We start from the raw sequence: 23,849 nt of genomic DNA on the forward strand, positions 1-23,849 counted from the left end.
CACCTTGAATGTAGATCGAGGAGAGAATGCCACTGGGACAAAATGTTACATACAATAGCTCTTACTTAAGTTACTTTGTAACCGAACAATGTGTCAGTGTGTGCGCTCAATATAAGCAAATCGAACGTGGCTAAAGGATTCCATGGCCGAGTCTGGAGTGTATTGAACTTCACAGCACAATGCAAGTTATGCGAGAGCCTTGCTCCCATGGCTGCTGTAAGTGTGTTCGAAAGTGTCCTGTTAATAGGCATGTTATTAAGCTGCTGTCTGGGAGGGATGTTATTAAGTGGCTTGCTAATAAGCGTGTTCACAAGTGGCTTGTTAATATGCTTATTTGCTTCTAACCAAGCAGGATGGAGAAGTTGTGTCCACAAGTTGGAGGTTGCAGAAAGACAGTGGAGGTAAATTCACAAGTGAGTCTGGATGCAAATTCACAACCCACGGTACTTGTCATCAAATTAATTTTTGCAAAAGAGCATCGATCATTCATGTTATTTGTGAAGTTGAACACACTGGTTGGATTTTTTTTAAAACACCTTAGTTACTTGACTAATATGTTTCAGACTTCGATTATTATCAGAGGCCAGATATACAGATTACTTTGATGAAATCTTGGAACTAAATTTTGATAACCAAATAGGAATATTTTTTTATACCTGATCGAGGATCGAGGAAGAGCGAGAGCAGAATGGAATGGAATAAAATGGAAAGGGGGAAAATACCAACAGCAGAGTAGAAATGAGAGTGAGATTGAGAGGAAGGGAAGAAGGACACATGGGGGTGAACTGGAGGAGGGAGGAAGTTTGAACCTATGGTCAGATGCTAGTCCAGCTCCAAGTTTGATGTTCAGATGTCAAGTTTGAGCCTATGGTCAGATGCCAGTCCAGCCCGAAGTTTGTTCAGATGTCAAGTTTGAGCCTATGGTCAGATGCCAGTCCAGCCCCAAGTTTGTTCAGATGTCAAGTTTGAGCCTATGGTCAGATGCCAGTCCAGCCCCAAGTTTGATGTTCAGATGTCAAGTTTGAGCCTATGGTCAGATGCCAGTCCAGCCCCAAGTTTGATGTTCAGATGTCAAGTTTGAGCCTATAGTCAGATGCCAGTCCAACATCCTTTCCGCTAAGTACTGTATCCATATGTTTGAGCTTTTCCTGTATTTTAGTATACACTTATGTTGGTATATATTATATTTGCATGCTTTGGCCAATAATTTTATTATTATGGATGTTGAGTGCTTGACAGATATCATAGGAGAAATTGTATCCCTCCTTAGGTTCAAAACCTCACTTTGTGATTCCGACACACCATGGTTCAATTGTCACAATGGAGAGGTCCCCATTCTGCTGTGATCTGTTGCTCTGTGTTGGAGGTGATAGTTTTTCTCTTTGGAAAGAGGGAGTTCAGGTAAGTTTAAATCTGTCACCATATCATGGTCGATCTATTTATTGTATAGACAAAAGTATGGAAGTTTTACCCCCCCCTACTCCTCCCCCCACCTCACCCCAACACACACACACATGCTTCAAACATGCCTTTTCCTTTTCTTTACCTTTACCTTTGTGTCCTCAACGTTTTTGTACACTGCTCCCCAATTCCATATCAAGGCGATGTATGATGTCATCGCCGAGCACCGAAGGAAGGGAGTACTCATGTTTTTACTCCGTTTGTTTGTTTGTTAATTGCCGGAATCCTTCGGATTTCGGCAATTATGTTGGTTGGTTGTGTGTGTGTCATTCTGTGTGTCTCTGTCTGTCTGTTTGTTTGTATGTTTGTTTACCCTGTAGCAGCCACACCATTTCAGTGATCATGACCAAACTGGGTACAGACATCGGCCATGGTCCAACTTAGACACGTCGTTTTTGGTGAATCTAGGTCAAAGGTCAAGGTCACCGAAAAACGGAAATTCTTGTTTTCGCAATAACATCCGCTAAAATGGTCGTATCGACTTCAAACCCAATCCAAAATGTGCATCTTCCAATTCTGCATCCAAACATATGTTTCATTGGGGTGCCACACCAACACCCTTTTTGCGGTCGGGGGCCGAATGTCGGGGGGGGGGGGGTCAGGTCAAAACTTTTAAATTGCGATAAAAACGCCATTTCAAGTCCGATTGACTTCCAAGTCATGATCATGACCAAACTAAGTGCTATAACTCATTAAACAGTAGCACTATCTACTTATAGAAACAAATTGATTTCCAGGTTTTTGTTTTTTCAGAGATCATGGAGATATGACAAAGTTATTCAAGCAATTCCTTGCTCAATGAGCAATTTCATATGTTTGTTTGTCCGGGCGATATCTCAGCCATCCTTTGAGCTCGGAAGCTGAAATTTGGGGACAAAAGTGAAGATGTGCTTTGGCAAAAAGTTATTTTTTGTTTTTTGATTAATCAATTAAGTGATTAATTACTTAATTATTATCGATTTTTTAATCACTTATTTATTTTCTTTCTCACCCTGGCAATATCTCAGGCACCCTTTGAGATAGGAAGCTAATATTTGGACAGGACAATAACCAAGTGATTTGGCTATAAAGGGTATTTTTGATTTATTGATTCATCAATTAATCGATTAAATATTCCTTTTTTGATGAATGACTTAATTTTCAAATAGTTACAGAGTCGGATGAAACTGGTGGTTTTGGTATACTATTTGCCGATTGATTAATAAATGAATTATATTACGATTATTATTTATTTATTTTAAATCTGCATTTAATCAATCAATTATTCTGCACCGCTCTCTCCCAATTCCATCTCCTTGTGCTTGTTGCATGGTGGCGTCGCCAGGCATTGACCCGGCAATATGGTATGGCGACCCGGCAATGTCACAAGCTGGCGGATTTGTTATTTATTTATTTGGCCTGGGGGCGGTGCACTTTGAATGTACCTCTACTTGGTATTTTTATTTTTTCTCCTCTCTCTTGCTATATTACCCCACTCCTTTCTGCTAATCATTCCTTCAATGAAAGAGTATAAACATTTTATTTATCCTTCTTTTTAATTCTTCTCTCTGCTTTGTTTTCTTTTATCCTTCTGTCTTGTTCTCAACCTCTGTTTCTACTTTTCTAACTTGGCTTCTTATCTCTGCCAGTGCAGGTTTTTGTATTATCAGCATCCTTGCATTCATCACATACTATGGTTTGAGATCAGGGTTATTCTTTTTTTTTCTTCCAAATTTCATGAAGAAGCCCATATTCTGAGAAAGCATTGATTGCTTACGACAAGGCATGAACATTTCTGTGGCTTCAAACTAATTATGGACAGGTCAGCACTTTGCTCCAGGGTTTAGGACTTCCTGTTGAGCAGCCATGGGAATCAAACCAACACCAGTGAGGGGAATTCAATAAAGCATCATCCATTCCACCACAAAAGTCACACACTTGTCCTGCTGACAGTCAGTAAGGCAGATATCAATGTTTCGGACTGGTGTTGATGTGAACTTGTGAATTTCTGTGAGACCAATTTCACACTGTTACTTTTGGCTGGTGGTAGATAGTAATTCCCCTGTAGAGATTTTCTTTCTTCTTTTCTCAATTTTAATTACCTTCTTTTATAGCTTCTCCCCTCCCAGTACCTCTACAATAATAATAAATGTCAATGTGTGTGTGTGTCCTCTATAACTCCAAAACTATGAAACCTAGCAACCTAAACTTTGCATGCATATTAAGGGAACTCTAAAGAAGTACAAGAGTGAAAATTGGGTGTTTGGGTTAATTAAAACATCCCTTTTGAAGATAATTAATGGCCTTATTTAATTATCCTTTATCAAGGCTCATCCTTGGTCACCTCGCTGTCCCTTGCTGGGGTCTGAATTTGCAAGAAATTTTTGGGCTGCTCAACAATGCCTTGACTTGGAACAGGCTGCAATGGTTTCTTCATGATAACGTTTTTTTTCCACTTTCCTCACTCATATAACATCAAATGCCGAATCATCACACCAATAAATCACTGGATACATTCCCATGCTAATAAATGCCCAGATATGCCAGCGTTTGTGGCTTTATTTAATTTCTGCGCATGCATAACCTATAGAATCCTTTAATTTCAGTCAAATTACAAAATTTAAACTTCTTCATTGACCTCAGCAGCAGTTCCAACTGCTAATAAAAAATGAAAAAAAGAAGTGTTCATTTATCCAACTCGGACATTGATTGACATTCCAGGCATCTCCGGGTGCATGGTGTTTATATGACCGATTGGCGATCACTAATCGCTTGCCAAGCCAACCGTTCCTTATCAACCATTTCATTGGAGTGCTTGCTTGAGTGCTTAAACCACTTGGCAAGCACCATACAAGTTGCTTGGTTGTTCATTTCTAAGCCATGGCCATACACAGCAAAAGTATTCAAACTGTCACTGATTATATCGATCGACTTGAACAAAGTTCAGGCCCTACTCGCCTGCGTAAAGTTTCTTCAGCTGTTTTGTTGTAGTGCTTGCTTGGAGCACTCTTCAAGCTTCAATCTCTACAAGCTTCCATGGTGACACCATGGCGCGGTTCTCTGTGGGGACATCTCTGGCGTTGAGAAGGCAAAATAAATTAGATGATTACAATGAGTAAAAATGTTTTGAGTTGTTGCAAATAAATGAATCACCACATCACGGCAGGATAGCTGAGAGGTATGCACGCCCGCTCTAAGCTGTCTAGCCTGGGTTTGAATCTCGACCCAGCTATAAACTGTCATCCCAGTGTTTCACAGGCAGGGTGATTCATCAATGTGTGTGTCGTTACTCAGATGGACATTAAACTGGGCATCACATCTGCCCAAACCCCCCCCTCTTCTCTCCCCCCAGCACCTCACCCCTCTGCCTCTCTCACCCTTATCCCACCCCTCTCTCTGTCTTCCACCCCTATTCCTCTCTCTCCAACCCCTTTCCCTCTCTCTCCAACCCCTTTCCCTCTCTCTCCGACTCCTCTCCTCCACCCCTTTTCTCACCCCTCCCTCTCTCCCTCCTCTCTCTCTCTCTCTCTCTCTCTCTCTCTCTCTCTCTCTCTCTCTCTCTCTCTCTCTCTCTCTCTCTCTCTCTCTCTCTCTCTCTCTCTCTCTCTCTTTCTCTCTCTCTCTTCCTTCCCTCCTTCTTTCTCCACCCTCCCTCTCCCCCCCCCTTCCGCTTAATATTTCCATCAGCAAAGCGATAGGTTGTATTTGCAAGTTATGAATATAATAAAGCTCTTTCTAATTGCTCACTCATTTACTCATTCTTTTCAATGCTTAGTACTGTTGTAGGCTAAAGAGATGATATTCAGCATACTGCCTTCACTCAAATCCACAATTCTATAAAAATAGAAAAAAACACGTGTTTATAGTCCATTTAATTGCATGCCGAGCTAACTGTGTATAACTGTCTGAAAATGAAAACATCTGTGAACAAAAGTCGGCCGGTGGAGCCTCGCTCCCTCCCTCAGCTGGGAGAGGGAAGGAGCTCGAGCTGCGCAAAAATAAAAAGCTCATACTGCTCTCATTCTGCTCTCATTCTTCATTCAATTGATTTATTTATCGCCTTGCAAAATGCATGCACAATCCATGAGCAAATAATAAATATATAATCTCTCTCTCTCTCTCTCTCTCTCTCTCTCTCTCTCTCTCTCTCTCTCTCTCTCTCTCTCTCTCTCTCTCTCTCTCTCTCTCTCTCTCTCTCTCTCTCTCTCTCTCTCTCTCTTTCTCTTTCTCTTTCTCTTTCTCTCTCTCTTTCTCTCTCTCTTTCTCTCTCTTTTCTCTCTCTTTTCTCTCTCTTTTCTCTCTCTTTTCTCACTCTTTTCTCTCTCTTTTCTCTCTCTTTTCTCTCTTTTCTCTCTCTTTTCTCTCTCTTTTCTCTCTCTTTTCTCTCTCTTTTCTCTCTCTTTTCTCTCTCTTTTCTCTCTCTTTTCTCTCTCTTTTCTCTCTCTTTTCTCTCTCTTTTCTCTCTCTCTCTCTCTCTTTTCTCTCTCTTTTCTCTCTCTCTCTCTCTCCATTTTACTCCTGTCTTCTCTCAACCTTCTCACACTTCTCTTGCCTCCAACCTCAACATTTATTTTTCCTTCCCTTGCTTTATAGTTCTCAAGGTAGTTCACTCCTCCCACCCCCCTCTCAAAACAGCTTGCTTGGGAGAATTACAAACACTTCCTAAACACAAAAGCTGTTACGAATGAGCAGAGGTGTGTAAATCATAAATAGTTGTCTTGAAAGTGTAAATGGCCTTCACTGGTGACGAAATAACATACCCACTCATCTTTTTACGTTCACTGATCTAATTCTCTTTCTTCACATTCCCCTCACGCAATGGCCTTTCAATATTCACTGTTTACCACTTACTTTTCACCTGAAACTTTGCCTCACGCTACTTGCTCTAACCATGGCTTGCCAATTTGTTTTCAGGATGGGGCTCTGCAGGTGTCACGATGTGAAACGCACCTGTACACCTCTGGCTGCTGGTCTCCCTCACGCCCGGCCATCTTCTTCTTAGGCAGGTCAGATGGAATGCTTGAGGTCTGGGACCTGTTGGAGGAACCTACTCCAATTAAGTTTCATAATGTGACCAGCTCTGCTGTCACCAACATTCGTGTTCAGAGTGAGTATAGCCATGTATTTCTGTTTTCTGTCTTGACATTCAGCGCGAGCACAAGTATTGCCGATCTCCACACCTCATATCCAACACAAATAATGCAGAACCACTTACCCAGCACCCAGTACTATTAACACAGCACTCAGTATTAATAAAGATAGCTCCTTGCATTTAACAAAGACAAATCTCATCAGAGAAAGTGTTCAAGTGTTCAGGCCCATATTTTAAGTTTCATTATCGGACAAGCGTTTCTACCTTAAAGGTCCCATGTAATTCAAAAGGTTCTGGTTATTTATATATTAACTTGACCTTCCTGGTGAAGAAATCACCCATGTTTCTTTTTTAAAATCAACAATGGGATAATTACACCAATATTTTGAACATTTGTAGTGCTTTTCACAATTTGCTGTGCCCCGCCCCTCAAAAAGTGGCATTCAGCGAACCGCAGGTCACGTGACCGTTGACGTCATCTCCAGAACGCGACTCGCTCAGAGTCCATTGATGAGACGTCGCGCGCCATATAAAGTACGTACAAATGCATTGTGCACATGTGTCTGCTATCTCACTGATCGTCTTACTTCCTGTGATTGTTTTTGCGAAAGTTTTTAAGAGTTTTAGCCTTACTTTCGAAAATGCCTGCAAGATGTATCGTAGCAGGATGCAGCAATACATCCAAAGACGGTGTAAGCCTTCATGTATTCCCGAAAGATGAGAATCTTCGGAGAATATCGACATCTAAAGTGAAGCTGACGAGGGGAAACTGGAAAGGCCCCAGCGACACGAGCGTCATTTGCAGCGCCCACTTCGAAGACAGTAACTTTGATCATGGGCTCCATTCACTGTTCAGTTTGAAGAAGTTGAAGAGGCTGAAACCTGATGCAGTACCCATCATCAAAAGCAATGTCGTCCGATAAATCCGTCGTCCGTCCGACTAGTCCGATAAATCTGACGTGCTGTAGCTTTCTTTTATTATTCTCTTTTCTTCATTGTTTTCTACTGGCGCTACACGATGATAGTAGGAATAAAATAAATAAAAATGCAACAGAACGTCAGATTTATCGGACTACTCTAGACAATTGTGTCACAAGGTGTGTTCTGCACACAAGTTTTCATCGTATCCGGACAGCGAGATTGCTTCGTTTTATGCGTGGAGAGATATGGCCGATGACATGCGCTGGCCTTGCTTGCGATTCAATCGCCGCGGAGCAACATGTCTGCTGCGCTGCGCTGGTCACGTCACCTCACTAAAATATTTCTCATATCGAGCAGTATGCAAGTAGAATTTACATTATTGAATTACAAATAGGATTTAGTCCAACCAGTTGTTATTGCCAAGTCTTCCTTCGATGTCTTCCCGATAATCATGGACGCCAGGAATTTCATCGCCAGTTTCCTCTGCTTGTCCTGCTTTGGGCTCTAACTGGTAAGGCCGTATTCCATTTCCAGCTGCCTGAACTTCACCTCTCGCCACTACGTTATCCGACAAGTCTCCATCTGATTCAGACCAAGATCCTTCATTTCTCTCACACTCACTGTCGCTACCAGACAAATCAAAGTCCATGTCATCCATTATTCAAAACCAAATGTTTGATTTTTTAAAGCAGAAATGAACGAAGCGTTTAAGTCGATCAATCGAATGTGGAAACACACAGAAAGCCAATAAAATCACGTAGACCACCAACCCGAATAATTTGCATGCAGCCTTTGTTGTTCTGGTGATAACGTCATGTGGGTTACGCGTCGTTCAGTAGATTTCAGCAGAATTTTTAGGGGTGTTCCCTAAGAGGTTTGTTTTTTAAATTTTACATTTTACAGAACGAGTATTGTGAAAAAACATTATCAGATCAGAAATCACGATGAATATATGCAATTTCAGTACATTTGAGTGACATGGGACCTTTAATTAAAGTGAATCATATACTTGAACATTGGAGAACACAAATTGCCTTCATAAATTTTACTTCCAAGAACCATGATTATATATATATATATATATATATATATATATATATATATATATATATATATATATATATATATATATATATATATATATATATATATATATATATATATATATATATATATATATATATATATATATCATGAGAGGGTGAAGAAATGGCTGCTGATATGGACATGTATGATGCCGATTGATGCTACGTTCTCTGGTGATCAATAAAGCCTCCATCTCCTCAACTATTACAGTGTATCATGTATAAGACTGCTTCAGTAACTCTAAACTTCTGGATTTTTTTTTTGAAACCATTATTTTATTGAAATTGAAGCATATACCTAAACACTGCTTGGGGTATCGTGTTCTATGAACTCTCGAGTTCAAATAGCAGTAGTGGACAACGTCTACTGTATCATTTCCATACTGTATAGACACCAAATCAATGTAGAGTGATCAGCAATCACAGATCATTTTGTTTTGTTTTGTTTTTTAGATCCTCATGGAGGATCTCAAAGTTTTACTCACGTTGTTGTTCTTCATTTCTTCTTGTGGACTTGTTTGTTTCACAGCCTACAGTTTTCATCGACACTTCCTGAAACTTGGCATGTATATGTAAAAATACCCTGCGCAGACAGTAACCACCTCCGATTTTGAAAATTCCTCCGAGAAAAAAAGTTATGACGTCAAAATATCTCCGCTAATGGAAATTGCCCAAAAAATTATCTCCGAAACTAGGCAAGCTTTTTGAATTCTGTTTGCGGGAATCGAACAGGGCATTAGCAGAGATGAATTACCGCACATATGATACATCACTATGATGTTATATCAATTTTTATGACGTCATTCCTATTTTTTGACATTTTTTGTTTCACAACCCAGAGTTTTCATCGGATCTTCGTGAAACTTGCCAAGTATATGCAGAAAGCCCACGCGCAGGCAGTAACCATCTCCGATTTTGGAAATTCTTCCGAGAAAAAAGTTGACGTCATAATATTGCCGCTAATGGAAATCGCCTATACCATTATCTCCGAAACTAGGCAAGCTGTTTGAATTTTGTTTGCGGGAATCAAGCCGGGTATTAGCACAGATAATTTATCGCAAACCTGATACATCACAATGACCTCATATTCGTTTTTATGACGTCATTATTAAGAGGATGAGGATCTGAGCTCATTTGAGCTTGTTTACTTTTATAACTGATTACAACTGTTTGTTTCATCTTGGAATGAGGCACTTTATAAAGTAATGGCTTTTGGCATTCTCTGCTGAAGCTGTTGAGGTCAATGTGAAAATTCTACAATCAACAGAACATTCCACAAAGTTTGAAGACCGCTTTACATGTTTAATTGGTGTAAAATTAGTTTTGTGACTCATCTGTCTTGACTTTGTTTCTTCAAATATAATAATACAGTTCATTAGTTTCCTTTATATTATACAATAATTATTACAGCTTGCAAGACAGTTCGCTTAAATTATTAGAGAAGATGCAATTTGAAATGTGTTAATATGGTGAAGATCAACTATGTCTCAGTTAGGTTATGAACCTCAAAAAGGGAAGATAATAATCAATAATAATAATAATAATGATAATAACATTGAACTTCAGACATATGCTTCTTCTTCTTCTTCGTTCATCTTCTTCTTCCTCTTTCATATGCAGCACAAACTCCTGAGTGGCATCATTGGCTGAGGGCGTGGCTATGCCGCTGAGGTAACGCCCCCTGTAGGTTTGGGCAGGAATTTGTAATTTGTTAATGGTGCCGATGATAGCTGACCTACTCTTTGCAAAGGACTCCATGGGATCTTTAACATCCACTAACTAATGCGAACATGCTGGACACCCAGTTTAACATACATCCGAGGGATGGTACACACATTGATGCCTTGTCCTGCCTGCGAGACACCAGGATGACAGTTTGCAGCTGGGCCATGAGTCAAACACAAGCTAGACAGCTCAGTGGTGAGTGTGCATACCTGCAGGCCATCCTGCTAACCCAATGCATCACCTGACTGCTGGACTCCATTATTTTTTGGAGCATGGCTCTGATGTTGATACAGTTTCTCTCGTTTGGCCAGGGTCGCAGTTCACAATGACCTACTCTTTTAAAAACGTAGCATGGGATCTTTGTCATCCACAAGTGAATTTTATGAAACAAGGCACTCAGGCCAAGAGGCTTGCTGAAGGATGGCACTCTTTTTGATGTCATGCCCTGTCTGAAATACCAGGATAACAGTTTATAGTTGGGTTGAGATTTGCAGACTATGGAGGATTCAAAAGCGAGTACAATAACTGTGAGCTATTCTAGGTGGTGGTGGTGGCAGTCATGGTGATGGTGGGGATGATGCTGAAGATGATGCTGATGGTGAGTATAACACCCATATCTATAATCACAGGTCTGCATGTCGAGCTATTTCATCTTTGAACATTCTTGTGTCATTTATTTCCTGCCGGAATATGGTTTGTGGTAGAGTCCGACAGCAGATTTTGTTGTAAGGTGTTTGGAATTATTTTACGTTGAAGTTTTAAAGTTACTGGTTTAACTCTAAATGGACTCCCACGAGCCAAACGTCGCTTTTACTTTTGTTCGCGAGTATAATTATTTCAGAAGTGAATATGTCTTCAAATCATTTTGTTTTGTGATTATTTTCCTTTTTGTGTGGTAGTCAAGGACCAGCTACTTGCAGTGTCTGACAGCCTTGGGACACTTTACATCCTGCAGGTTCCGCAAGAACTACGCGATGCTGGCACCCAGGAAGTGAGCATATCAGTGGTTCACTACAACTACCAATCATTACTTGTTTCAATCTCAACTAGCAATCATAAAGAGCTACAATTTTCACTAACTAAAGCAATATCTCGCCTTTCAAACCTCGAATGCTACTCCATCATTCAGTCCCTAATCCTTTGATCACTGCACCAATTGTGCAATTCTGTTCACAGTGTTCTCTTTTAATCCTATCCATTGTGTTTTTCTTTTGTCACGTGCTTCAACCCACAAGTAGTGTTGAACAGGATGACACAATGGTGTTTGATTTGTGGGGGAGGGGCGATAGTTATGAAAAGGACTAAGATGCTGTCTAAATTTGCACGTAGTTTTAGAACTTTTTATTTTGTATCAAGTGTTTGTTTAAGGTAAGGAGTCAATGTAAAACATTGCCCATAAAGGAGATGGGAGGTTCTACTTTTAGAACAACCTAGGTTAAGATGTCTCGTCTCTTCTATAAATCCAGATGGGGCTTGGTGGTATGGGGAGAACACTTCACATTCCTCCCAACCCCCACCAATAGAGGGAGGGAGTCGACTCCTTTCCAGAGGTGTCTGCTAGCACGCACGAGGCAGACATTAATTCATTGCCTGAGACGGACATTGGTGGAAGGTCTTTGGGCAGAGACTGGTTAGAAGGCGCCCCAGGGTGGGAGATGAGTAAAAGCCCCTACTCTGTTTTGTTCAGGGAGAACGGAGTGAGAACAGAAGGAGAAGTGGAAATGACAGAGATTGGTGGGAGGCCACAGGGCAGGGGATTGGTAAAAAAGCCCCTGCTCTATTTTGTTCAGTTAGAAGGGAGGGACAATGGAGGGACAATGGAGGAAGAAGCGAATGGAGGTGCTTGCTTCACGCCCATGGTGCATTTCTCTACTGTAGTGCAATTCGACCTACCACTCGTGCATTCTCCAGCCACCATCTCTTTGGGTCGTCTCGCACGGGTGATCTTTGATTGTGGCTGACCACTCGCTTCAGCCGATTCGTCCGTCTAATGGGATGGGTGCCAAGCGATGTACCAAAGATGAACCAATATGGTTTTATAACCCCCCCTATCGAAGTTTGGCACCAATTTCCAACGGCTGGATTTATTCATGCCATGGTTATAATATCCAATTAATGAACCATGTACCAGGCCAACACACAGATGGTGAGAACAGGTTTAATAAATGATAATCAAATGGTATTGGAGAATAAGGGAAGAGAGGAATACACATATCACGGTCAGTTATTCTTTTGTACACTTTATAATTATGAAACTCTCGTGCCCACGATATCTCGGCAGCTTAATGCATTTCCACATCAGATTATATCATGAAGAGTAAGATGGAGGAAAGGACAACACAAAAATAGAACCTTCTCCTTGCACGATGATTGCCTGAGGTCACAGGAGTCCGTGTGTGGAGACGGGAGCAATAATGGCTGGTTCCCTCGTGGGAACGAGAAGGAAAGAGAGAGATATTTCTGGGACCACATCCCAGCACGGTAGTCCGTCCTCGGCACACCAATGTCTGGGTCCATCGGAGTCCTGTCATTTCAAAAATACACACCTGAGCCAGAGCTCCGCCAACTTCTCTTCTTGGGGTTCCTGCCTCATAACCCGACTCGCTTCAGCTCCTCGGCATCCTGAACACTTTGATGTACTTCCTATTCTCTTGAGCTGTACAGCCCTTCTGTTCTATTCACCCTGTGGCCATATGATAATTGGCTGTCCACACAGGCCACTGAAACCCACAATATGCCCACTGCTGTCAGTGCCTTAAAGCAGTTTATTAAGCCAGCACGAGGCCATGAGGCGAATCCAGGTCGTCTTCAGAAAGGTTTCACTTGCATTTCGCGATGTTGAAAACACATCGACAGATTACACAGGAATGGTGGAGGGGTTTTACAGAAGAAATTATGGAGGGATAGCAAGGGGTTGAGACAAAAACGGAAGGGTGGGGTCACGCTTATGATCTCCTAACAGTCTTCGACATGTGACCTATCGTTTTAACACAGACACTATATTTTTATGTTAAATGTGTAATAATGACATAACTCGCCTTTTATTGCTCTCATTATCCTCAATCACATGCCGGCAACAGTACACGATTACATAATTTTTGCCATGCTCTCAGCTCTTGGATGTACAGCACTGTGTGCAATGGAAGGTGAAAAAGATGGAGTACCTGCAAAAATGTCTCAAGCGCAAAGTTGAGCGAAACAAAGCTATAAAAGAGGTGAGTTGGGAATACATGTTTATTTGTCATGGCTGTGAGTTTCATCATGAGGCACAACAGATCAAAGGAAGTTAGGATCCCTATTTAAAGGTTAGAGTTGATTATGAATGCAGAGGTAATCAGTAAACTGAGAGGATGAGAAATGAACATCATGTAAGGGTGATGAATCGGGAGGAGCACAAAGAAAAGGAAAAGTAGGGTAAAAATGGAGGGGAAGGAAAACGGATGAATGTACAGAGCATGGTGTGTTGCTAATCTTACCTCTGGCACTGATTAAACTTGTGAAGTTTTTCTCACTGTCATATGTATTCAGGCACAGCTTAGCCAATGATGCAGTAACAGTGGTGAAAGTCTTCAAGCTTACCTCCAGAAAAGCTTCATCTTCATCACACCTTTTCACGAACGATGAATGCTTCCAAAACTATGGTCATGATGTAACACAAATATCTACAATCCATGAAGTCACTTATGACTGAATATCAAAAATGCACATTTTGGGATCTTCCAAGACCCTTACAAAAGCCTCCGATGTATTTTTCATAACATTCGATGAGAATATCAACAGATCCCATTAAAAAAAAATCGTAGGATTTTTTTTAACAAGGGGATAATTCATGGGATGTGTTAACACGGAAAATAATAAAACACGCTTTCCTGAAATAAATTGCAAATTTAAGAAATGAAATCCCTTCATCAGGAAGTCAGTTGAATTTCCTGTGTAGGAATGGCACAGACACTGCATATGTTTAACACAACACAAATCAGAAAATAGATTGACCAAGATACAAACTTATAAACCTGCCAGTCATGTGTCAAGGATTTCACATCCAACAGCACTCATGAAGCTCTTGGACAACATCACTGAGCAACAAAGCTCACAGACACCCCAAAAAAGCCCAATTGTAATTATTATTATTATTTTGTTCAGACAGCCAAACTCAAAATTGGTTTAAGCTCAGTACTTGGATTAAACACTGCCTTTTTTTACAGTGGGAAGGTCAATGACGACTCAAAATGTACATAACTTGAAAGGATTCTACCAAATAGGCATAGCTGCATAACTACGCGTAGGGCAATGGAGGGCCAAGAGAGGTGGGCTAGACAGTGCCTGCCAATCAGGACAGTGCCACAACAATGGTCTTTACATGTGGGGATGGTCACAAGAAATTATCATGCAAAACCAACCCTACATCTTCCTTTGAATAATGGTTGTTCCCTGCAAGTGACACGATGCATCTCTCTTGATTTGGGGTCACAATCACCACAAACACTGGCTGAATCGGTGTGTCTGTGTCCCTGAATGGTTTAATATTTCACTGGTCAAATTCATACATGGAAACAATCAGCATACACTACCATTGGATGGATGTAGGGATGGACAGGGAACAACCGTTATTCAAAGAATTGTGTAGGGATGGTCTTACATGATAATTTATTGTGACCATCCCAACCTTGCTTACATACTTTTTGGTATACCATCCCTACATCCTTTTGCATTTAAATAACTTACTTGTCATAAATTATATCAACACCGATTGTTGACAAACAATTATATATATATATATATATATATATATATATATATATATATATATATATACATATATATATATATATATATATATATATATGTGATAATTGAAGAGTCATTGAGGAGATTTTTGTTAAATAATTTGTGTTTAATAACTTAATTGTACTTTTACATGAATTGCCAGTCCATTAGGACAAAATGGACAAATCAACACAATATATGAGATTTTAAAGTGGGTTCCCAGCATACAAAGCCTTGCACTCGTATGGGAATGCCAAAGAAATGAAATTGAACTGAAAATACCATCTCCATTTGTGAAACAGCAGGACTACTCAGTAGCCATAATATCTTGTGCTTCCTTCTGGGCTGTCTGCTCCTGCAAGGTTTCATTCAATCCCTGGCAATATCATACCTGAACTAAAACGGCACTCGGTTGAACGCATACCTCCGGCGGGCTGAAGAGTTTACGTTTTGCAGCGTAAACTGGTCGGATCTGCTAGGTATGGATCGGATCTGGTCGGTCGGATCTGCATCCGATCTGCATCTGCAATGATAGGTCGGATCTGCATCCGACCTAAACCAAAATCAAATCTGCTTGTCCTAGTCACTTACCCAACCTAAGGACGAAATGGTTTGAGTTTAGTCAAGATCCGAATCCAGAACCAATAATTTTTTAACTGATTCTTCACCATTGAGTAACAGGGCTAAAAATGACAGAAAGCACAATATCTCAAAAAGTTATGGACAAATTTGGACGAAACTTGCTGGACAGATTTGTCGTGTGACAAGGACGAATTGATTCAATTTTATTGAAGATCCGATTCTGGATACGAGTTTTTTTTTAATTTTTCAAGTGATTCTTCACCATTGAGAGATTGGGCCAAAAGTTACATATCGTATGATGTTTCAAAAAGTTGTGGACGAGTTATGACAAAACTAGGTGGATGAGTTGGTTTGGTGACAAGAACAAGCACATTCGATTTTGGTTAATGTCTGGATTCAGATCCGACCTTCCAGTGGGATACAAAACGTCAACTGTTCAGCCTGGCAAAGGTATGCACCCTACCAAGTTCTGTTCTAGTTTCGTTCTGTTGTGTCCTGTTCAGTTCCATGTTCTAGCTCCTCTACGAGCCTCGACTCTAAATACAAAAAGAAAGATCACATCGATATTTCTAACAATTTTATGATATATACCAGGTAAAGTATTGCGTGCAGATAAGTGATATGGGTCTTGTGGGTGCAACGACCAGAAACGTTTTTTTTTATTTGCAGCAGCAAGAAGATGAGGAAGAGGATAAATCACAATCTGAGGAGTTCCTCGATTTGCAACAGCAGCTGTCAGGGTTGGATTTTCGTGAGCAATAAAATGGACAGTGTCAGTCTGGTCAGTTTTCCTTCTGCTTACCCTATAAATTCCATCTCTGTTCTTCTTTTCCCCTTTCCTCTCATTCACCTGTTCATCTCCCTCTTTTACCAATCGTTTTTGTTTGCATTGGTTCACATATCTTCAGTACGTTATCTTGCTCTGTTTGTGACATAAAATACCTAACGATGTCCATTTAATTTATATGAATAAACCAAGAACCTCATTATAATGGGTTTATTTATGCATCTCGTACACAGCATAGTTACATCCTCAATTGCGTTTACAGTACATCTGAACTGGATCTTTGGAAAACAAGGCAATTACTCTTCCATAATGAACTCCTCCATATTACGTCCAGAAATTGTTGGAATTTTTGACTTATTCTTCCACCAATGTGTTCTTCTACTTCCCTTTAATGATAATTCATTGCAACGTCTCTTTCCTTTTTACCACCACCTCAACGACCAAACTCAACTTGCCATGTTTCTATTTCCTATGCCATCCCACCCCCACCTTCAACGATATAAATCTAATGGCTGCTGACAAAGTGTCTTAATTGCCCTATCTGCCATCATGTCTTCTTCTATTGTATGTAGCACATGACTGTGGGTGGTTTCATTTGCCAGGGGAGCAGCCGTGCTGCTAATGCAGTGCCCTCTGTAGGTTAGAGTGGGAATTTGCAATTTGTTCAGCGTACCGGCGATAACTCGCCTACTCTTCGCAAAGGACACCATGAGATCTTTAACATCTACCAACGAATTCTGGCAGATGGGATTCACGTTTAACGTCCATCCGAGGGACGGCACGCAAGTTGATGAATCACCCTGCCTGTGAAACACCGGGCTGACAGTTTATAGCTGGGTCGGGATTTGAACTCAGAAACTATCAAGTAAATATGGAGAGCTGGCACCTCCCCAGATGGGAGAACTGTGCTCTATACATGAACAAATCAATCATTTATATAATCGGAGCAACTGTTCAGATGAGAAGAATCTTCGACATCTGAACAGGAGTCCCATTTTCTTCGAGGCAGACTTAGCTATCATTGCAACCTGAGGTTTTCAAGATATATTTGATGTTACAGTAATACCAAGTAGGTTTATTGTATTGAGTGGTAAAATTGTGGAGCTTTCAAAGAAGATATGAAAGCTGAGAAGAGTTTTCGGCAGAGAAATTGAGTTTTAGAAGCGTTCAACTTCATTTGATTATATTCGCCCCACTGAGACATAGGATTGGTAAGAGCAAAATAGAATTTCCTGTCCAAATCTGAATTTATAGAGGTAGGCATGATGAAATGATGTAGATTGAGTAAGAGAAGATGGAGCAGATGTCAAAAACATAGAGGAATGTAATGTTTTAGTCGTCAGCATATGAATGCCTTTAGTGGTTTGGAGAAGAAAGAAGATCATTGATAAAAAAAGGAAGAGTGGAGGAGACAGGACAGTACCCTGAGGGACACTGCTGTTGGTGGGGAAGGAGGTTGAACCATCAACAATTACAGACATAGAACGGTTGGACAGAAAGCTAGACATAAGAGAACAGAGTGAAGGTGTAAAGCCAAAACAGGAGAGCTTGGAGATCAGGCCCTGATGCCACACTCTGTGAAAAGCTTTCGAGATATCAATGACTGCAATAAATAATTCCCCAAAGTCTCTCAGAGAAGAAGACCAGACATTCATAATATAGGAAAGGATATCACTGCTATATCTCGCCTTGTGAAAGCCATACTATTTGTCAGAAAGAAGACTGAGAGATTCAAGATGCTTGAAGAAATGAGAATTGAAAAGATGTTCAAAGACTTTGGGAATAGTGGAAGACAGAGCAATAGAATGGTAGTTGGAAGGGTTTGAACGATCACCCGTCTTTAGAATGCGCTGCACTAAAACTTGCTTCCAGGAAAGACGGAAAATTTGGTTTTTAAACAGAAGCGGAATAAACGAGCAAGCACAGGTGCAAGTTCTGAAGCACAATCCTTCAAGATACGAGGAGGAATGCCAACTCCTCTGTACACCTTGCTTCTGCTCAGAGAGGGAAGTACTTTTTTGATTGAATGAAAAATGATTATAGGGAGAGGCATAGGATTGGTAATAGGTCTATCAGGGGTGATGGAATGTTCGAGTCGTCCATTGTGCAATTAGAGGAGAAAAGAGAACTGAAAAGAATTGCAGTGTCAGTCGGAGAGACAGCGATAGTATCATTGGAACGGAAAAGTGAGGGAAAGGTAGAGTGATAGAAGTTGTTGGAGATACTTTTGGTGAAAGACCTATTCGTGAAAGAAGATGAGAAGTTGTCACACTGCCTTTGGAAAAAGGAATGCTTCACCTCACGAATGACATATTTGCAATTATTTTCGTGCAGAAATGAAGACTGAATGCGAGTCAGAGGAAGGAGACTTTTTCCAGGTCCGATATGCCACGTCCCTTGCATGAATGTCCGCAGAGCAGGAATGGTTGAACCAGGAATTATAACAACAGATAATCTTAAAATAGAAGGGGTTAAAAGCTTTTATTCCTGCAAAAATAACTTCAGCCATTGCTCTGCGGAGACAAAGGCATTGCCCAAAGAGAGGTAGTCATCTTCCCAAAGAAAGTCAAAATAGAATTTCCATAGGCTGGTCCAGTCAGCACTATTAAGTGCCAATACTGGCGTTTGGAGAGAGTTGTCGGAGGAGGATGAGTGGGAAGTAAAGAGATATTTACAAGAGTGTGGTGAGAGGAACCAATCAGGGTTGATATTGTATAGCTATAATGCAACAGATTGTAGGTGATAAACAGGTCCAGAGTATTGGGAGAGTGGTCGGAGGATGATGAGTGGAAAGTAAAGAGACATTTACAAGAGTGTGGTCAGAGGAACCAATCGAGGATGAAATTGTGTAGCAACAGATTGTAGGTGAAAAACAGGTCCAGAGTATTGGGAGAGTGGTCGGAGGATGATGAGTGGAAAGTAAAGAGACATTTACAAGAGTGTGGTCAGAGGAACCAATCGAGGATGAAATTGTGTAGCAACAGATTGGAGGTGAAAAACAGGTCCAGAGAATTGGGAGAGTGGTCGGTAATGGGTAGGGAGGTTAATAATTTGCTCCGAATCATTAAGAATGGAAAACTTAAGAGCTTCAATCCCCCTACCACCAATATGGGAAGATTTCAATAACTCCCTGTGGTGTACATTGAAGTCTCTGAAATAGAGGACTTCAGCTTGAGGGTGAGAGGATGTCACGGCCCCATGGCAGGAATTTAGGTAGTCAAAGAAAATTGTAGATTTAGGAGAGTAGTCGGTTTAACAGAGGAAAATAGTGACAGTTGGGAGAGAAATCTTAAGCCAGATGACGTCAAAGTTTGGAGATTCAAGGTCCACAAGGTACAACAGACATGTTGACGTTTGAGTAAGCACAGACTCCTCCTTTGAAGCGGAATTGTGAGTGAAGGTTATAGTTGGAAACGTGAAAATAATTCACGAGAACATCATTTGACAGTTGGGTCTCTGAGAGAGGTAAGATATTAGGAGAGGAACTAACTAAATGGTGTTCAATCGAAGAAAGACCACAACTGTTGGTGAAATGAATAGAAAAGTAGTCAGGTTTATGAGAAAGGAGAGGGTCTTGGGAGGGACCGATACTATTCCTGCCTGAGTCCTTCCTCTCAATGGAAGCAGACACAGGCAGGACTTGGGAGATTCCTCATGTCCCATAAGTAGGGTAAGAATACTGATTCTGGCTCACTTTTCCCCATGTAAATGAATGGGGGATTTTCAGCGATTCCCTTTTTTTTTCCTTAAAAATAAACCCCCTTTTTATCCCAAGGTATATTTATTTGTCTCCCCTTTTAACTTGGAGGTTGAACCTCATTGAATTGAACACCTGGGGGTTGAACAGCTCACTCATTGAACCTATAAAGATTTGTTCATTCTCAAATTCCTTCAATAGTTTAATTTTCTTTGCACAATAATCCCCATCTAAAATATTGACAAACAAAACATTTGAATCTTTATATTTTTGAAGATACCCCTTTTGTGCCATTACGAAATGATAAACTTCTCTTAATGCTCTTGTTTGACCACCTCCTGAGCCACAGGTTATTTTTTTGTTAAGCCCCACCCACTTTTCTTTAAGCCCCGCCCACTTTGCTAAGCTCCGCCCACTTTTCATGAGGTATTTTTTCTAAGCCCCGCCCACTTTTGCTAAACTCCGCCCACTTTTCATGAGCTATTTTTTCTAAGCCACGCCCACTTTTCCTAAGCCCCGCCCACTTTTGCTAAGCTCCGCCCACTTTTCATGAGGTTTTTTCTAAGCCACGCCCACTTTTCCTAAGCCTCGCCCACTTTTGCTAAGCTCCGCCCACTTTTCATAAGGTATTTTTCTAAGCCATGCCCACTTTTCCTAAGCCCCGCCTACTTTTGCTAAGCCCCGCCCACTCTTACATCATTTCCAGTTCATCTCTGACTCACAAAGAAATCACTAGAAAATTACAGGATGTTATGGTTTTGAAAAATTTCCCAATGAAGGCTTGCCTAGGCTTGCCCAGGGAATTTCCAAAGGAAACCACACCCACCAGTCTTTCTCCATAAAAGCTTCAAACCCAGGCTCCATTTTAAACATTTGTTTTTGCTGGCAATGGTGTGCTGTGTGCTTGTCTGGAACTCTCTGTCTTGTATGGAACTAAACCTTCAAGTTGATGAACTGGATTCAAACCTCTTATCTGTTGAGGTAAGATTTTTATTTTCCTATTTTCAAACTTTGATTGAAGCATACTCATTTAATAATTAAATAACTTAATTAATACATTATTATTTTCTCTCACAGGAAATTGTGTCTGAAATACGAAATGAAAATACTGCTTTTGCTACAACTTGGGGGGAAATTGTTGGCTTGGTTGAAGACCTTATGAGCGACCAAGACCTTGAGTGGGATGACTTTGGTGTTCCTTGGAACTCTGTCTTGTATGGAACTAAACCTTCAAGTTGATGAACTGGATTCAAACCTCTTATCCATTGAGGTAAGATTTTTATTTTCCTATTTTCAAACTTTGATTGAAGCATACTCATTTAATAATTAAATAACTTAATTAATACATTATTATTTTCTCTCACAGGAAATTGTATCTGAAATACAAAATGAAAATACTGCTTTTGCTACAACTTGGAGCGAAATTGTTGACTTGGTTGAAGACCTTGTGAGCGACCAAGACCTACAGAACGAGCAAGACCTTGAGTGGGATGACTTTGGTGTTCCTTGGAACTCTCTGTCTTGTATGGAACTAAACCTTCAAGTTGATGAACTGGATTCAAACCTCTTATCTGTTGAGGTAAGATTTTTATTTTCCTATTTTCAAACTTTGATTGAAGCATACTCATTTAATAATTAAATAACTTAATTAATACATTATTATTTTCTCTCACAGGAAATTGTGTCTGAAATACGAAATGAAAATACTGCTTTTGCTACAACTTGGGGCGAAATTGTTGGCTTGGTTGAAGACCTTATGAGCGACCAAGACCCACAGAACGAGTTTGTCCTTGATGACCCAACCAAAGAGTTATACCTTGGAGACCAGCAAAATCCTGAAAAAGAGTTTTACAGCAATAGTACTCATTGTGAGTTATCAAGACAATACCCACTGAACAAGTTATACGTTGATGAGCCAGAACACAAGTTTTACCTTGGAGACTCACAAATTTTGAAAAAATCAGTAAATGAGTTCTGCCTTGATGGTTTAAATAACTACCTTGGAGACTCAGGAAAAGGGTTCTGCCAAGATGGTTCTAAATATGGGAACTACCTTGGAGACTCACAAATTTTGAAAAAATCAGTAAATGAGTTCTGCCTTGATGGTTTAAATAACTACCTTGGAGACTTGGAAAGTTGGGGTTATTTTGAAGACTTGAAATGCTACCACTCTTTGGGATTTAAACCTATCAAGAAAGTTCTTACTCCCTCTTTCTATGTCATCAAACCTGAAAGCCTTAAAAGACAGAATTGGAAGAAGAGAAAAAAAAAAACGTAAAATATATATATATATATATATATATATATATATATATATATATATATATATATATATATATATATATATATATATATATATATATATATATATATATATATATATAGGTGGAAATCTCATGTTGAAAAAGACTGTGTTGGGTGAGGATTGAGTTGGGGTTGAGATTTTGAATGTGAGGGTTGGGACACACACACACATACACATCAACAAACAAAAGTTAAGCCTTGACTATTCAGTTGAGGATTCTGTGTTTGGGGTTCACAGATGTAAGAACGTCCACCCCTTGACACACATTATATACTGTTATACACCTCGGACTTGGCCCTCGAGTGTCCACAACGGTGTATGGTAGGAGGGAGTGAAGCGCCAACCTATTGCTCCCATTGCACACACACACACACAAACAAAAGTTAAGCCTTGACTATTCAGTTGAGGATTCTGTGTTTGGGGTTCACAGATGTAAGAACGTCCACCCCTTGACACACATTATATACTGTTATACACCTCGGACTTAGCCCTCGAGTGTCCACAAAGGTGTATTATCTGCTTAGTTTTGTCTTTTGTAATTCCTGTGAATAAAATGAACCTAAAATCTCTTCCCCTTCCAAATCATATATTTTATAAGTCCAAGGAACTGTATCTATTACATCAACAATTTTAAAAAGTTCTTTCGTCCATCGTTCAGTAAAACCCTTTTCAAAATGAGATTTCCACCTATATATTCTTACGATATCACCAACTTTGAACTTAGGTTTTCTGACATTAATCTCTTTTTCATATTTTAATTTTATAAATGTTTCTGATGGTTTCATATTTGTTGACGTGTGAATCGTGTCATTATACTTATCCACAATATCCTGAATAAAAGATGACCATTGTTGTGAACCGAGTTGTGTGAATTTTTTATATAGTCTCTCTTTTAAGGTACGATTAAAACGTTCAACAACAACTGCCTTCCCTTCATTAAAGGTACTGTATAATGTAATACTGTTATTTTTTAGAAAATTCATAAATGTCTTGTTATAAAACTCTCTACCCTCATCAGTCCACAATTTTTTAGGTTTTCTCTTACTTTTATTAAATATCTGTTGAAAAGCTAACATAAGAGTATTACCTGTTTTGTTTTTTAAAGGGACAACCCACACATATCTACTCCTCAAATCAATAACGGTTAAAGCATACTTGTACCCCTTATCATTATTGAGTTCAATCAAATCAGCAGACCAGATATAATCAACTTCCTTGGAATAAACTTTCCTTCTCTGAAACTTTGTGAATATTGGTTTATGTAATTCATCAGCTAATTGCTCTTCAGTCTTAATGGCATCATTAGAGCCTATAAGTTTTTTGAATTTCCAAGTCCAAGTTTCAATTTAGCACTAATCATCTTCTTCACGATGAACCTATCAACTTTTTCTCTCAAGGTTGGATTTTGTATCAGAGACAAATTATACAACATTTCTCTATCGGCTTCA

General features: G+C 40.0%; 1 protein-coding gene across 20 annotated transcripts in view; it reads left to right on the forward strand.

The window, feature by feature from the left end:
• Positions 1-22,373, forward strand: part of DNAI3 (dynein axonemal intermediate chain 3) — a 191,695-nt gene extending 169,322 nt beyond the window's left edge. For 10 of the 20 annotated variants that reach the window (XR_015059421.1, XR_015059427.1, XR_015059429.1 and 7 more), the window contains 10 exons: positions 353-413; positions 1,271-1,401; positions 6,355-6,547; positions 10,805-10,861; positions 11,163-11,254; positions 13,377-13,478; positions 16,282-16,393; positions 21,174-21,366; positions 21,463-21,675; positions 21,772-22,372. Coding sequence is in view for 4 of the 20 variants with exons in the window: in XM_085886106.1 (XP_085742232.1) it covers positions 353-413; positions 1,271-1,401; positions 6,355-6,547; positions 10,805-10,861; positions 11,163-11,254; positions 13,377-13,478; positions 16,282-16,374 (729 nt within the window). In the remaining 16 variants the exon portion in view is untranslated. The other 10 variants (XR_015059426.1, XR_015059432.1, XR_015059424.1 and 7 more) reach the window with 9 other exon arrangements.
• Positions 22,374-23,849: the final 1,476 nt, after the last annotated feature.

The sequence above is a fragment of the Eptatretus burgeri genome, chromosome 6 (genome assembly GCF_056783735.1).
Source record: "Eptatretus burgeri isolate ZD-2024b chromosome 6, Ebu_testis_v1, whole genome shotgun sequence".
NCBI classification, from domain to species: domain Eukaryota; kingdom Metazoa; phylum Chordata; class Myxini; order Myxiniformes; family Myxinidae; genus Eptatretus; species Eptatretus burgeri.